This window comes from Salvelinus fontinalis, chromosome 15 (assembly GCF_029448725.1).
Source record: "Salvelinus fontinalis isolate EN_2023a chromosome 15, ASM2944872v1, whole genome shotgun sequence".
NCBI classification, from domain to species: Eukaryota; Metazoa; Chordata; class Actinopteri; order Salmoniformes; family Salmonidae; genus Salvelinus; species Salvelinus fontinalis.
Window position 1 is genome coordinate 31,737,813 of NC_074679.1, and position 17,494 is coordinate 31,755,306.

The 17,494-nt window shown below is 40.3% G+C and overlaps 1 protein-coding gene across 1 annotated transcript; it reads right to left on the minus strand.

Annotated features, from left to right (window-relative positions):
* Positions 1-4,625: 4,625 nt before the first annotated feature.
* On the minus strand, positions 4,626-16,968 carry gabrg1 (gamma-aminobutyric acid type A receptor subunit gamma1). Its single transcript, XM_055863430.1, has 9 exons — positions 16,553-16,968; positions 13,904-14,067; positions 13,085-13,152; positions 12,245-12,465; positions 11,859-11,941; positions 11,168-11,305; positions 10,891-11,043; positions 10,550-10,749; positions 4,626-7,329 (listed from the first exon to the last, which is right to left on the minus strand). The coding sequence occupies exons 1-9, from the start codon at positions 16,651-16,653 to the stop codon at positions 7,051-7,053; spliced, it is 1,407 nt and encodes a 468-aa protein (XP_055719405.1). The 5' UTR covers positions 16,654-16,968; the 3' UTR covers positions 4,626-7,050.
* Positions 16,969-17,494: the final 526 nt, after the last annotated feature.

Genomic DNA, 17,494 nt, shown 5'->3' on the forward strand with positions numbered 1-17,494 from the left:
AGCATTGGTGACACTCATTCTGTCCATCTCTCTATTCATCTCTAAGTAATTCTTGTCATTCTTCCTATTACACCTAACTCTCACGTCTACCAAGGCATGGAAAGCATTAACCTGTTGAGCCCTGTAAATTCACAAGAACAAACATATACTCAGTACTTTATTACATACTGTAATGTCATTTTCGGCATAGACAAGACCCCTTCCAAATAAAGGAAACAGACCTGCTGTCTCAGTCATTATTTGACACTAATGTTCCCCTGGTAAGGTTCAGTTCCTATCTGATAGACCAGTAGATCGGTCGATATGCTGCTCAAGCACCATCTGATCCCCTGCCGATAATTCACTCTGTCAACAAACCACCCTGATCCCAAACTGACATCCGTGATTTGTTGAAGGTTCTCTCTCTCTCTTTCTCTTTCTATCTTTTGCACTCTCACTCTCCCTCCCCCTCTCTCCCTCTCTCATGTTATGAGTGAGTCGTGTTCTAAAAACATTGGACTGGGTAAATTAAGTGAAGGGGCTGAGCAGCTGAACAGGTCTATCATTGCCAGGATGGAGATGCATATTTTACAGACCAGCCTCATGTTATATTCATCCCATTTTCGCCCATCTCTTTGTCCTGCTGCACACATCCACTCTGGACTGGAATGGCTTTGTTTTCCTGTTGTCTCTGATTCATATGTGAATGAGAGACAGAGAAATATTCAACAGTTAACAATTCGCCCGTCTGTGTCTAATGACTTGAGACTGATAGAAATGAAAGCAATATTGTGGAGCAATAGAGCTGAATACTGTAGATGAGGTCCGGTGGGCCTGGAATAGCTGGTAGTGAATTATTGGGGTATTATGAAGTGTAATGCATGTTCAAGTGCCCCAGCGGGGCTGGATAAAGTACATTGCTGTTGGATGTTGTGCACCATGTTGTTCTTTATTGAGGTTATACACAGGCACACTCATTTTCTACTAAGCCACCCTCCTGCAGTGAGAAAGTCTTTTGCCCCTCTGACTCTGAAGTGTGCTTTCGTGAGGCTCTGTGTGCCAAGGAGTGACTACTTAACTTCACATTTCGTGCAGAGATAACCACAGAATTACAGAACATTCCCAGCTAGGAATAGCACTGGCCAAGTAATAAGAATGGAAAAGCCACGATCTGACTGACTAATATGTAAAAAGTCATATAACGCTACATTAGTCATTAGGATGCTGAAAGTACTATTTTATTTGTGTCAGCGAATAAATCTGAAAATAAAAGTATCTGATTACCTACTGTACCACTGATGTTCATTTCATGTAGGTACAGAGAGCACAGCAATAGATTACTGGAATTCAACAGAGCTGGTTATTAATTACAATTTAACAGGATGGTGAATCTAAACTTAAGATACGAATTAAAGGTGTCTTCCACTATGCTTTAATCAATTGTCACAACTGAGGTACGAATGAGGAATTCCATGGAATTTAATTCTGTTAGTTTCTGATTGCTTTGAGAATAAAATGACAAGTCACTTTAGAAGCGAAAGGTTGTGGTGTTTTGATCTTGTTCATTACTGATGTAATGTACTTTGGGGAATTTCGATCTTCTTTCCACCCACTGTTTTGACACTTCCTGGCACATCCATCAAAGTGTGGGAGGATGTCATGCCTTGAAGCAGTGAACTTTGAATACGGTTGGAAGAGTCTTTTGAAAAATGTCTGTGTATGCCAGTGTTCCTCATCCGTTCCTCTGGGAATCCTAGATGGTGCACATTGATGTTCTATCCCAGCTCTAGCATAGCTGATTCAACTAATCAATGGCTTGATGATTAGTTTGACAAGCTAAATCAGACGTGGTGGTGTTGGAATAACTTAACAAAAATATGCAAAGGATGGGGGTCCACATCCATGTGCTCTGAAACACTTTCTGTCAGTCTCAGTGTATTTGCTTCTCCCCCTCTCTTCTCTTCTATACCTCTGACTTCCACCTTTACATCTCACATGTTAAATTCACATGTACTCAAGACAGCACTCAGCTGAGTGACATTGTGCCATCATTAAATATTTCTCTGCCTGCTCAGAGCTAAGGGACTCCAGAAGTGCACAATCCCATGTCTACTCAGAGCAGTGGACCAGGAAGATTAAAAGCCATGTGTGGTACCTTTTGGTATGTGTCAGGGGCATGACCCCATCTTTTCTACATGTGTAATGCAGTAGCCAAGTAGCAGAAAGTTTGTAGCAGGCAGACATTGAATATCCAATTATATTTAGGAATATGCATAGGCATCCGGTTCTGTATAGGGATGAGTCAAGGCAGATGGTTGGACAGACGGAGAGGCTTTTCTACCTTTCCGTAAGATAGGGTTGGTTTAGTCAGGTGAAGGATGAAAAAGCCTGTGTGCTGATCTGAAGGCCAGTTTGGTTGGTGTTGTACCTAATACTTAAGGTTAGTTAAATAAAGGTTACATTTAAATAAATAAATAAAAATAGGGTTGGTATTGGGGTTTGGGTATTGTATGCTTCTCCTGGGCCTTTGGGCTTTTACCACTGTGCTTGTGTCAATGAAGACCCAGAACAGGGAGTTGGGGGTCTATTTGGAGTTGTGTTAGGCTTTGCTGTCACACAGTATTTATATTCCCAACAAGGAGGAGGGGGACAATAACCTTATTTATTTTATTTTTACGCTTCTTATTGTGTCAGGAAATGACAATGGGACATTAATTAATTTATCAGAAACAACAGACTTTTTCTGGCTCTGCTGATTTCCTCCCTGACTATGGCAATCAGCCCAGCTTGTAATTGCTACCTGAGCACAGCAAGAGGTAGGAAGAGAAAGGAGTAGAGAAACGACGACTAAGAAACAGGAGTTTCATATTCTTCAAACAGGAGTTTCATATTCCTAAAACAGGAGTTTCATATTCCTAAAACAGGAGTTTCATATTCCTAAAACAGGAGTTTCATATTCCTGAAACAGGAGTTTCATATTCCTGAAACAGGAGTTTCATATTCCTGAAACAGGAGTTTCATATTCCTGAAACAGGAGTTTCATATTCCTAAAACAGGAGTTTCATATTCCTGAAACAGGAGTTTCATATTCCTGAAACAGGAATTTCATATTCCTAATATGCAATGACTACATCAAGCATGCGATTCTACAAACTTGTTGGATGCATTTGCAGTTGAAGTCACTTTTATTGTAGATAAGAATATATGTTTCTGAACACTTCTACATTAATGTGGATGCTACCATGATTACGGATAATCCAGAATATATGATGAATGATGATGAGTGAGAAAGTTACAGAGGGTCAAACCTATTATATTCTTATTTACAATAAAAGTGACTCCAAAATGACACAATGCAATATTTACCATTCATTTCTATTGGGCACAAAATAATCTGAAACAACCAAAACAAACTGCAAATGCATCCAACAAGTTTGTAGAGTCACAAGCTTGATGTAGTTGGACCAAATACTAAGTATAAAGTATAAATACTAATCTCAAGGGTGTCAGTAATTTCAGACACCCCTGTACATGCACATTAGTCAGAATGTATTTCAGATCAATTTTATTTCCAAAACCAATATTGAAGGAAATGTACTTCAAGAGGAAGATACTTGTGTTTTTTTCAGGCACTGTTTTATTCTCTCACAGTGTATTGAGTTCGTTTTCACATAACAACACAGAAACATTTGGAAGGAATGGCGCATTGTACAAAGGTGAAAGACAGGATTAAATATGCCTATGTTTAAACGGTATACAGAGAGGATGTCAAAGAGGATGACAAAACATCAATGACATAATGGATTTCCATGTCCGTCAGTGTTATAGAGAACAAACACAAACAATATGCATGTTAACACAGTATTAACATATTAATGTCTTTGAGGCTGTCATCATGGAAAAAATATAGCATATATATACATTTTTAAATTTTCAAATACAATAAGGACAATGCAACAATAGTATGTTATAGCTGGGAGGTAAATTACGTTTTCGAGATGCAAGAGGGGAATCATCTGATCTCATCTAATCTCCTCACCTTTCCACTGCAGTCACTTCTTATTGATACAGTGCTCTGAACAATATTGCTGCTGTGCGTCACCTCACTTGTGGTGTATGAACTTAGTTACAACATTACAATACAAAGTGCCTTAAAAGCTGGTGAAAAAGCACTATATAAATGCAATCCATTCTTGTAGTGTAATAATAATGTTCTCTTCACATCAGTAAACAAGTAAACACATATCACATTTAAAGCTTTATAGCCAGAGTTAACATGTTCAGCAAGCATCATATCTACAAATGTGTTTTGTAAAATGGAGGATAACAAGGAGTATGACATCAAAGATATTCAACACTATTAATATGGCTATAAACGAGGCTCAGAAGGTTTATCTCCATCATTTACTCCTCTTGTTGACTTTCATTGACTGAATTTCCAATTTTACCATGTTTCTATACAGTACAGCTGCAGTTTCAAAGGAGTTGTGATAAATGAATGAGAGAGAATCCTACAAGAGTCAGCATAAAAAGCGTAATTTCTTTGTGATTGAACTACTCCCATCTTCACTGCATGTAATGACAACACATTATAACCAACTTGCCTCACCTATATTATCTTTACAGTAAATCAAAGATTTTTTGGACCAGATGTGGGCAAACTCTATGGGGTAACCTTGCATATGTAAATGAACTCAAATTAAAACTAAAGTCATGTTTCCCTCATTAATCACTGGACTTTCAGCCTACATGGTCTCTCAGCTCGACAATACACCTAACATTGGGATATAATCACAATGTGGTGTTGAAAGAAACACTCATAAACTAATAAACAAACTACGTTGTTAATCAAATTTGTATGGTCCATTTCAGGCTTGGTTATTCATTCTTCTTGACTTTTTCTCTTAAGTATCGCCCAAACATGGAGGTTCTGTGAATCACATTGATCTTGAATGTAACATTAAACACACTTATGCTACAAAGTCATTATCAACAGTTTCTTTGGTTTTATGTGGAATAAAGCACTATAAGAGTTTTGCTCTATTTATCAAAAAAGTAGTAACCCTTCTCGCTGTTATTAGTAAAGGTATTCATGTCTGCCATTGCTTCAGCTAAAATATGCTTTGAAGATTATATCCACAGCTACATTTTATAAAGTGTAAGTACTGCGCCCTTGTCAAGCAAAATAAGTCAAGGGTTTGGGAGCTGCATGAATATTATTCAGGTAGTCTATGTTTTATAAATATGGTTTAAATTAGTCTAATATGTCTTTATTAAGTATGCATCGCTAATCAGATCTGATACAATTGCAGCACAATGCGCCTCTGGTTATTGACCTAGAGGAGGGATGTAAAGCTATGTTCTAGTTTCAATGTAGCCAAATGAAAAGTAGATTTTCTTGTCTTGCTTTTTTTGCTGCTTTTATATATGATAATGATGAAGGCTATTTACAGCTGCCAATTTGGGGTAATCACATCAAGAAGGAGATATAATGTGTATTATTAGAATATAATAATATGAAAATACATGCTATTAATTTCTTGCTTTATTGACTTTGTGTCAATACAGGAGCTAAGCCTAAATAATGCCTAATGATTATTTCAAACCTCAAATCATGAACTGCCTCAATAAGTATGGAAATAAATTGTGTTGAATCATCTCTGGTGGAAATGTTGTATTCATTTTGCTTACAGTAAAAGTGTGGCACAGAAAACATGACGTCAGATATAATTATTGAAGGGGGAAATGTAGACCTACTTATTTTTTTCGCATAGGCACACTTTATTTTATGTATATTTATATATTCAAATAGATTTTGCAATTTTGAATAAGTTACAGGTTACAAAACCAGGCTGTTGTAAAACACAACCTTTGTGTATCAATTAAGCAATAAGGCATGCAAATTATCGTGTGAATAGTTTTCGACGAAGGGCTGTTCTAAGGCCCAACGTGGAGCGGCGGGCCGGGGAAACAGCTATCAGGAGGGTGTTATTTAAGATAATTCCCAGGTTCGAGGGCCTTATTACTTTTATTTAAAAAATGTTGAAGAGAAATTACGTTTTAATTAAAAACTTTATTTGAATTATTAAATTTGTTTTATTTCATCCTTCCACCAGAGGATATAGTCCAGGCAATAGCCAATTGTTAGTTCTGAGATTCTGAAGTTGCTAGACAAACGAGCTGGTCGCCCATTTCAAACGTTCTAAGCTAAAAAAAAGTTGCCATGCAGTCTAGTTACTAGTAAAGTTAACACACAATCACCTAAAGCAGCTGAAATGACAGCAAACTTTTTGCATTCCCGTTTGTTTTACCTTTGTATCTTTTGCCATTTGTTTTTATATATCAATTACAATGATCCTAATAAATTAATGTGCCTAGCTCAGAGAAGCTGTCTGACTCATCACGTTCATTCTCTCTATGGCACGGTGCAGATCGCAAAATAAACTACAACATTGTTGCACAGGTCGGAGAGGCAGGCAGCAAGGTTTAGAGTCTAGACAAACCCTAACTGTTACAAACCAAATGCTAGCCTAGTAGCTTGGGGAAAAAATGTCTACATACTTTTTCCCAGGGGAGTTTATACATTTTTATAAATTACCTGGCTGGACTGTGGGACAGTGGATGCGCATTGATAATTCAAATTAAACTGTTAACAGGCATTTCCCAGGGATTGTGATGAATAACTCCCTGCTTTCAACCAACTAGCATCTAGCATCCAAACAACCCGTTTTATAAAATTCCTTAAATCCATAGAGGTTAGGAACCAAACATCATGCAATTGCTGGTGGGTATGACCCGGAGTCTCGCCCTGTTCTGACCCTGCTGCCTTCATCTGTGAGCCATCACCTAGAAAAATAGTACAGATACAAACATAGGGAGCTGTTCAAATATTGGTGAGAAGAAGCAATTTTACCCATTCATACCCTGGCTTTAAATTGCAAAGCAGCACACCTATCCCCCTTCCATCTTATCCTCAACAGTGCCAAGACTAGCAAGTAAAGAGAGTAAACAAATAGTTTGACCTGTTTTCTCTGAAGTAAAAGGCTATTGCTCCTCTTTGCTAGACTAGATTTATAAGTACAGATACCCAATCCAGTAGACCAGGTTGAAAAGGCCGAAGGCAGTGGGGAAGAATATTCGTGAGTAGGAATCGATCTTTGAAACTCGGACATGCATCCGGTTTTCGCGCCATGCTCCGGAGCGACAGTCGTCGAAGCAGCAGAAGAAGCTGGTGCAGTCCTTCCCATCCAGACACTCGTAGGCGTAATCGTCCTCGTCTTGGTAGGGGGCGATGTTATTCATCTGAAGCAGTGACGTCCCTGGCCTAATGTTCACCAAGCTGCTGGATTTCTGTAGGTAAATATTACAATTGGGGTTGAGTTATTCATATCTTTCTGGGAATACACTTCAAGATTAGATTTTTATTTACCATTCACTTTAAGTTGTATGGTGCCTTCGGAAAGTATTCAGACACCTTGACTTTTTCCACATTTTGTTAAGTTACAGCCTTATTCTAAAATTAATTAGTTTTCCCCCCCTCATCAATCTACACACAATACACACAATGACAAAGCAAAAACAGTGTTTTAGAAATGTTTGCTAATTTATTAATACAAAAAAATGGAAATATCACATTTACAAAAGTATTCAGACCCTTTACTCAGTACTTTGTTGAAGCACCTCTGGCAGCGATTACAGAACTGAGTCTTCTTGGGTATAACGCTATACGCTTGGCACACCTGTATTTGGGGAGTTTCTCCCATTCATCTCTACAGATCCTCTCAAGCTTTGTCAGGTTGGATGGGGAGTGTTGCTGCACTGCTATTTTGAGGTCTCTCAAGAAATGTTCAATCAGGTTCAAGTCCAGGCTTTTGCTGGGCCACTCAAGGACATTCAGAGACTTGTCCCGAAGTCACTCATGCATTGTCTTTGCTGTGTGCTTAGGGTTGTTGTCCTGTTGGATGGTGAACCTTCACCCCAGTCTGAGGTCCTGAGCACTCTGGAGCAGGTATTCATCAAGGATCTCTCTGTAATTTGCTCCGTTCATCTTTCCCTCAATCCTGACTAGTCTCCCAGTCCCTGCCGCTGAAAAACATCCCCACTGCACCCGTAGGAGTGGTGCCAGGTTTCCTCCAGACGTGATGCTTGGCATTCAGACCAAAGAGTTCAATCTTGGTTTCCTCAGACCAGATAATGTTGTTTCCCCTGGTCTGAGAGTACTTTAGGTGCATTTTGGCAAACTCTAAGCGGGCTGTCATGTGCCTTTTACTGAAGAGTGGCTTCCGTCTGGTCACACTATTATGAAAAACTCTATTATGAAGAAATTATTGGTGGAGTGCTGCAGCGATGATTGTCCTTCTGGAAGGTTCTCCCATCTCCACAGAGGAACTCTAGAGCTCTGTCAGAGTGACCATCGGGTTCTTAGTCACCTACCTGACCAAGGCCCTTCTTGCTCAGTTTGGCCGGGCGGCCAGCTCTAGGAAGAGTCTTGGTGGTTCCAAACTTCTTCCATTTATGAATGGTGGAGGCCATTGTGTTCTTGGGGACCTTCAATGCTGCAGAAATGTTTCAGATCTTTGCCTTGACACAATCCTGTTTCATGACTCTACGGACAATTCCTTCGACCTCGTGGCTTGTTTTTTTGCTCTGACATGCACTATCACCTGTGGGACCTTATGTAGACAGGTGTGTGCCTTTCCAAATCCTATCAAATTAAATTTTATTGGTCACATACACATGGTTAGCAGATGTTAATGCGAGTGTAGCGAAATGCTGGTGCTTCTAGTTCCGACCATGCAGTAATATCTAACAAGTAATCTAACAATTTCACAACTACCTTTTACACACAAGTGTAAAGGAATGAATAAGAATATGTACATATAAATATATGGATGGGCGATGGCCGTGCAGCATAGGCAAGATGCAGTAGATGGTATAGAGTACAGTATATACATATGAGATGAGTAATGTAGGGTATGTAAACATTATATAAAGTGGCATTGTTTAAAGTGACTAGTGATACATTTATTACATCCAATTTTTAATTATTAAAGTGGCTAGAGATTTGAGGCAATATGTTGGCAGCAGCCACTCAATGTTAGTGATGGCTGTTTAACAGTCTGATGGCCTTGAGATAGAAGCTGTTTTTCAGTCTCTCGGTCCCAGCTTTGATGCACCTGTACTGACCTCGCCTTCTGGATGATAGCGGGGTGAACAGGCAGTGGCTTGGGTGGTTGTTGTCCTTGATGATCTTTTTGGCCTTCCTGTGACATCGGGTGGTGTAGGTGTCCTGGAGGGCAGGTAGTTTGCCCCCGGTGATGCATTGTGCAGACCTCACTACCCTTTGCAGAGCCTTACGGTTGTGGGCGGAGCAGTTGCCGTACCAGGTGGTGATACAGCCCGACAGGATGCTCTCGATTGTGCATCTGTAAAAGTTTGTTGAGTGTTTTCGGTGACAAGCCAAATTTCTTCAGCCTCCTGAGGTTGAAGAGGGCTGTTGCGCCTTGTTCAACACCCTGTCTGTGTGGGTGGACCATTTCAGTTTGTCCGTGATGTGTACGCCGAGGAACTTGAAACTTGGTGGTTCCAAATCATGTCCAATCAATTGAATTTACCACAGGTGGACACCAATCAAGTTGTAGAAACATCTCAAGGATGATCAATGGAAACAGGATCCAGCTGATCTCAACTTCGAGTCTCATAGCAAAGTGTCTGAATACTTATGTAAATAAGGTATTTCTGTTTTTTATTTTTAATAAATTTGCAACAATTTCTAACAACATGTTTTCACTTTGTTATTATGAGGTATTGTGTGTAGATTACTGAAGAAATTGTTTTATTTAATCAATTTTAGAATAAGGCTGTAACGTAACAGAATGTGGGGGGAAAAGTCAAGGGGTCTGAATACTTTCCGAAGGCACTGTAGCTGACAACACTTGTGTGGTGAGCGTTATCCCACATATTGGATGCCATTTGTGGTAAATGAGAGATGAAGATCATAGATGTATATTATAAATGCAATATATCACATTCAAATTCATCACGGTGGCTGTGGGAATATGCTAGGAAGAGCAGAGTTGTTCAGCCATATTTAGTCAATAAAAAGGCATACAGTCTCTCCTCAGTAGGAAATTGGCATAGGCCTTTTTCACTGCATTTCACTGCATTTCATGCCGTTTGCTATTTGTAAGAGACGACGTTGCCATTTGTATGTAGCTTACAGGGATTTCCTTTTCTCTGCTCAATGTCACTGCTTCTCAGTCCCAGTTGTTAATGTTCATGTCAGAGAACGGAGCTACTGCAGCTTCCTTTCTTCCTCCATTTGTGTAGCTGATGTATGCAGATTGACTCATTGTCAAGGTTATATGCTGTTATGCACTATTTCATAGTTGATTACTAAGTAATGGTATGTGAGTGTTCACACAACTCATTGAAATCTCCTATTTACATTGCTGTAATTTGATTACTTGCCTTGATTTTAAAACTGTACAAATTGTATATTCCCATAAAAAAATGTACATCTTCAAATTAAATAGCAGAAGCTACTGGGACGCAACAGTGGTGTCACTACCTGTGGTTTTTTGTCCGTATCCTTCTTGCTCTGCCTGTTGCTGGTGAAGTAGTGTAGAGTCCCATATTCCATCAGAGCAGCAAACGTGAAGATGAAGCAGACAGACACAAACAGGTCCATAGCTGTCACATAGGATACCTTGGGAAGCGACTTCCTGGAGATGGTGCTCAGCGTTGTCATGGTAAGCACCGTGGTGATTCCTGCACAGGAAGTCACAAAGCCAGTTTAATGATTTCGCTGGTTGAGCTGAATTTGTGTGTTCACCTGACACTAGCCATTGGAAAAGCTGTTTTTTTGTCCGTTATAAAGGGGTGTAAGGAACTACTGAGGTTTAATCATACCTAAAGAGGTTCTGGCAGGGACAGCATCTTTATTGATCCAGAAAGAGACCCATGACAGCACCACAATCATGCTGCAGGGGATGTACGTCTGAATAGTGAAGTAGCCCATTCGCCGACTCAGGTCAAAAAAGATTGTCAAGATGACATATTCACCTAGACATTCAAAAGAGAATCATACACACATATAAAAGAAGTGAAAATGTTTTGCATAATTTTGTAAAACTTAAAAACTAGAGGTAAGAGTGCAGTTTCTAAAAGGATGCATGTCATCCATTACCTGACTGTGTATGCGCCACATCTGATGTGTTTCGTAAACCGACGAACGCAAACTGGTAGAGTCTCCAGTACCTTTGGTCGGCCACTTCCACAGAACGCTTTTGCCAACGGTACAGAATCTCATTTTTAGGATAGCCATCTAGAAGGGTGCACGGTTGAACACACACAAACACACACATGTAAAATTAGGAACCGCTCAATGTCCAGCCTTGTAGATTCCACAATCCAGAACACAACAGTGCATCTCAGTACACCACAGAGGCATACTATATGGCCAAGCAGGGGAGCATTCAGGATGGTACACATCTTTCCTCTAACCATGGGATGCCCTTCCAGTTTACACTGTAGCGCTCGACAGGGTGTGTGGGGGTTAAGATCATGACAACAAGACATGAGAAGCTGAAGCACAATGCAGGACGGATGGAGAATGACACAGACAGAGCATGAATCAGTTTGGGGGCGCTGCATAATTCATTAGTCTGTCAGAGAATGGTACTTTGTGACCTCCTTTCTTCCCCGGTGGAGCAGATGATAGATCATACAGGCTGAAGGGACAGCCTCAAGCAGATGGGCTTGTGTGGGGCTGGGGCTCAGCTCCTAATGCTGGCCCGCTCTGACGCCCTCTCTGGGCTGGCTACTGAAGCTGAAGTCGAAATGACGGATCAAAACGGGGAGAGTGTTTAAACACCTACAGCTCGAAAACTCCAGCGGACACGAGTGCTCATCCATAGGAAAGTTATGCAGCTTAAGGTAGCATTCCGCATTAATAGTCAACCTGACAAAAACAGAATTGTGACAGAGAAAAGTTAATGATGTGTTACATTGATTTTGTAATGTGTTTTTTCCCCCAAACAGGCTTGATCGTAACAATTACAAACAAAGTGTTTCCCTCTCTTTTATTTAAACAAATGCTAGGGAAAAATAACAAATGCTTCAAGATCATGCTTCGACAAATAGCGGGTGCCTAAAAGAGGGCTACAAGACAAAAGTACAGATGCACAAACTAGAGCTGCACATACCACGAGTACTAAACACAGAGTCCTGGAAAAACAAAGAATGGCAGCCGTCATCCTCCTACCTCAGCGTGTACATCACTCTCCCATTGTTCCACAGTCGCAGCAGACGGTTCGGAGTGGTGATCCAGTGGGCGTCAGACTTTCTAGAATTCCGGAAGAAGGTGTCAGGAATCCAGATCTTTCCCACCATGTTACTGTTGAGCATCAGGACTTTCATGGAGCTGTTGAACTTAAGGCGACTGTCATACCACGTCTGGGCAAAGAAGATGTCTATGGTGTACTCCTGAAACAAGATGGACACATGGGTTAACCTTGCCATGGAACAGTTATTGTACGCCAGTGTATTGTGCCACTGCCATGATTATGTTCTGGGCATTGTATTAGATTGTTGCTCTCCTGTTTTCTTTCTGTTTCAACAAAGAGCATCAATGTAGTACATGACAAGACAGGACTTACCATGTTTCTTTTCTATATACAGTACCAGTCAAAAGTTTGAACACACGTACTCATTCAATGGTTTTTCTTTATTTTTACTATTTTCTACATTGTATAGCGAAGACATCAAAACTATGAAATAACACATATGGAATCATGTAGTAACCAGAGAAGTGTTACACAAATCAAAATATCTTTGAGATTCTTCAAAGTAGCCCCCTTTGTCATGATGTACCACATTCTTAACCTGGAATGAGTAGGTGTGTCCAAACTTTTGGCTGGTACTGTATATATTATTTTACGTATTTTGTATGTTTTGTATGTATAAAGAGAGGTAGAGGTGAAAGGTAAGACAGTGACTGCTGAAAGTGTGCTGGATTCAAACCCATGCTTACAGCTGTACATCTTACATGTGCTCCAGAGGCAGCGGCTAAGACAGCTAGACCACCCCAGGCCACCAGACTCACCATGTTAATAGGATCGACTGGTCCGATGCTGTTGACATACACCGCTGTCTCAATCACTGTGGGCCTTACTGAAACAAAAAACACAACACCTTTCACCTTTATGAATGTAACCTATCTCTACAGTATAGCCTACCAGGGGCTCTCAAATAATGCAAGTATGTACGAGGTGAAAGAAAGAACCACATTCTTACTGCTTCCATGCTGCTATACACAGTAGGCTATACAGTCCACAATCTCAAACTAACCAAACAACTTTAGGCTACTATGCTTAGAAGTATAATAATAATTTTTTTGCAAACCATTTGTATCCTCCGTCAGTGTACACAACAATCGAATAAACTGAACTCCTAACAATGACCCAGAGCCTTGCGATCAATCGTGATTTGGCTCAGTTGCATTCTATCCACTGTGTGTAATCAATCTGCTTAAAAATATATTCACATTGGCCTGCACACAGCACAGTTACGTCATTGCTTTGGAGGGATATTTTAGGAAGGAGTAATAAACAGGCAATGGGCTGAGTCCTGAGTTTGAGATATGCATGCAGACACAACTTATTCTACAATTATAAACACTCTGAAAATGACTGGTAAGTGCTAAACAATGCTGAGTAAGTTAATGATGATCTATCACAAGCGTACATAATTAATGGGGAACTAAAATGTTTAAAACAAAGCAGATTCCCACTGGCTGCTGTAGAACTACCCCACTGGGTACAGATGTCAATTCAACGTCTATTCCACGTTGGTTCAATGTCTTTTCAATGAAATGACATTGAAACAACGTTGATTCAACCAGTGTGAGCCCAATGGGACTTGCCTCCAATGTCAGGTCGGAGTTTGTTGTCATAGCCCTGCAGCAATCTATTTAAGATCAAGGTGACATCGCTCTCATAGACCTTAGGCGATAAAACCCAGGTCTTATTTATGGGGACGTCTTCATAGTCCTCATCCTCCTTTGTACTGGGCCCAAATGACGCCACACTGCGAAGAGAGGAGAGAGAGAAAATGATTCAGAGGGAGGGAGGGAGAGATATATATAGAGAGACAGTTTGGTTCTGCAGATGGAACACTGGAATGACTACTAAGCAATCCATTAAGGCAGGTGTTTTGGCAGAAGAGCTGGATAAGAATCTGGGGTAGTTTGGGGCTAAAGGTTGAGGGTTTACAAGACACAAACTTACTGGAATTCAGACCAGTGTCATTAAGGCGCGTTATAGGGGAAAAGGCGTCAGTCTGTCCAGATGTACAGCTTCTCTAAAAATGTTTTTTTTTTTATAAAGAAGGCCAAAGACCACACTTTGAAGCTTACAGTAGAGTCTTGGGTTTGATTCAGGGAGAAGCTATAGAGGTAGATCTGGGAATTGTACATCCCATTCCATCCGCCCTGTAACTGTGCCACTGTATCTGGCAGTCACAAATAAGCAAGTGCTCCGGTAATACCAAGCCCAGCTACTGTTATTTCGTGTTAATTAACATGTATCCAATACCGTTAAGAGACCTGAGGACTTGGCACCTCGCCCAGGCCATTCAGCAGTCCCTCCCAGATGCTAATGCACAACTGCCTTTAAACAGAATCGATATGGCCAGACCCACTTGTTCAGTGCCACTGAATCTGTAATCTCTACAATAATGGTTCACAATCCCAATAACACTGAGTATCCATACCCCGCAATGTTAAACAACCTAAAAGCACTAAATGTCCATAACCCTACTCTACTGATAGTCCATTAGAAGCAAGTGGGCCCTTTTAGATGATAAGAGGTGGCTGAGAGTTAGAAAAGGCAACTTGAGCTAACTCTCAATAAATTCTATCATATAATACATCATTTAAATCTGTCAAATAATGACTTCGAATTTTTTATGGATTTATACCACATATTTTTTTTTGTAAACTCACAAATATATCACAACACTACAATTAAGCAAATTGTATGGAAGCATATTATTGAGGGCTGCAAGAATGTTGTGGTGATCAAGAATCGGTGACCAAGACACTGTAGTGTCACAACCAAAGCACAGGTCTAGGATCAGCTTAATCTACCCCAGTGGTCCTGGGTTACTGGTTGTGTAAACTTTTATTCAAGCCCAGCACTAACACACCTTCAACTATTCAAATGCTCATCGAAACCTTCACCAGTTGAATTGTGCTGCTGGCCTGGAACAGGACCAGGGTTGGTGACAACTGCTACAGGCCTATTGATTGATCTATTGATTGGAGCCACCTTAACAGAACTGTAACACCCAGAACTGATCCTAGACCAGCACTTGGTACTACCCCTCTAGCTGGCTGCCAGAAGAGATGATGAAAGCGGGGCTGGATACTCATGGAAAGCCAAGGGATCAGTAAGTCAGTGGTCAGGGTCTTTGTATTGGAAAACAGTGAGTAAGTTGAGTCAATATAGCTCACTACTATTGGGCACAACGGAAAACCCCAACCCTCAGCATGAAGCATGAAGGACTAATATACTGTGCTGATCAAAGCCATGCAATTCTGATGTTAACTATATTGTAGGGGCAGAACCAATCTACTACAAGGTGACAGATAAGTTTATGACAAAAATATGAAGGTTCATGGTGGTTATCAATACAAGGAACAGAACCAACTGTAGTGACATAGCCTAATAGTAATTCATTCTAACTTCACAGCTAACTTTTTTTTTACCTTGATTTGGTAATTAGTTTATGGCCCACAGATATATATTGGTCAATTTGTGGTATTAGTCAATTAAATTTAAGGTTCAAACTTATAAATCATATGTCTTGCTCTTGAAGTGACAGCTGATATTGCCATGAAGACTCCGATTAAGGTCCTTTTTGCCGCATAGGCCTATGTGAAATCTGCTCTATAGGCAAGAATATAGCCAACATGAAACTTATTAAGCAAAGTGTACAGTATCTAACATTTTATACACTAAGCTTAATCATTATATTTTTGGAAGTGTTGGCAGGAGGTGGGAATTATGGTGCCGAGGCTTAGAATACTTAATGTTTGCTGCTTGAAAAATATTTCTGAACGAGTATTGCGCGATTCGTTTAGAATGAAAACGATAATCTGCAGTAGCCTTGGTTTTGCTCAAGGTTGTCCCTCTTATTTAATTGACATTGCCCGCTGAAATTACGGAATAGTATATACTCCCTACAGGCTATAGTCAAGGGTAGGCTATTACACTTGGCATTCTTTACGCTAAACAAATTAGGCTACACTAGGTTTTGCAGTTATATGCGTCTAACATAACAATATTGTAAGACATTTTATAGATTTGGTCGGGATTGTGTTGACAACCGCGCACGAATCCTTCGGCACAATGCTACGGGTAGCAGCTAATCAACACATTCAGTATGATCTTCAACCCCTTTTACCCTTATTTAGTACCATAAACGGACGTCTTGTCGCCTACTGCCCTAATTCAGAACCACCGAAAGCTCATCGGTCATTCATATCACCACTAGTCCAGTGCAAACTTACCAGACTCCGAGAAGAGCTAGCAACAGCCACGCATTCATCGCTTTGCCTTTGACATGTTGCAGCAGAAGCTTGGCACATATTGCGGAAATCCCACAGTTCATTTTCAACAAAACACACAAAAATATCGGAACTAGGTCTAGAAAATAAACGCGATGTCTCCCTCTTTGTTATTCAGAAGGAATAGGTATGGTTACAGATGTTTCCGAATTTGAGTGATGCATACATTATCTTTATGGTGTTGTGCTCCAGTAAGGTGGGCGAGGATAGGGTAGACAGACCTATAATATGACTTGAGAGAGCCTGCGTACTCTTTGTCGGAAGAAAAATGCTCCAGCGAGTGCTGCACCAGTGAGTTTTTTACGCTCATCTTGCATCTCTAACCTGCTGACACGGCCGTATATACTATATAGCCTATACTGTTCTGCAGTAGATTAACATTTATCAAAAATGTTATTTGTTTTGGATTTTAAAAAATTACAACATAATCTGAATCTATGCTTCAATATTTCCATAAGCACACCTGGATATAGTGACTAGCGATGCTCTTTCAATATTCCCACACTTCAACCAATTGAACAACTGTCCCTCAACATTCCCGCAAACACAGAACCCAACCTATATAATTATGTTATCACAAACCAACCTATGGAGAATGAATAACTCATTGACTGTAAATTACTCTACTTCAATGTTCGTACAACCCAACCAAGCTGAGGACTATCCTTATGTGGTGACTTTGTCACAGGACAGAGTAAAAGGTCAGATGTTACAAACAAGCTGCAACAGCATCGATAAGCAATTCAGCACCACTAAAGTGGACAGCGAAGGAATCGGCATTCGGGAGTTTAGCACCACAGGACAGTGGACAGCGACCATCTCATGTGCAGCCATTCTAGCCTTGGTGCCGGTCTCTTTGTTTTTATTTTATTTTATTGAACCTTT

Excerpts from the sequence above, each read along its gene's own strand:
- gabrg1 (XM_055863430.1), bottom strand. The coding sequence starts at position 16,653 with ATGAACTGTGGGATTTCCGCAATATGTGCCAAGCTTCTGCTGCAACAT. Across the intron at positions 12,466-13,084 it reads CAGTCGATCCTATTAACATG|GAGTACACCATAGACATCTT; the intron begins GTGAGTCTGGTG and ends ATCTTGTTTCAG. Across the intron at positions 10,750-10,890 it reads CCCTGCCAGAACCTCTTTAG|GAATCACCACGGTGCTTACC; the intron begins GTATGATTAAAC and ends CTTCCTGTGCAG.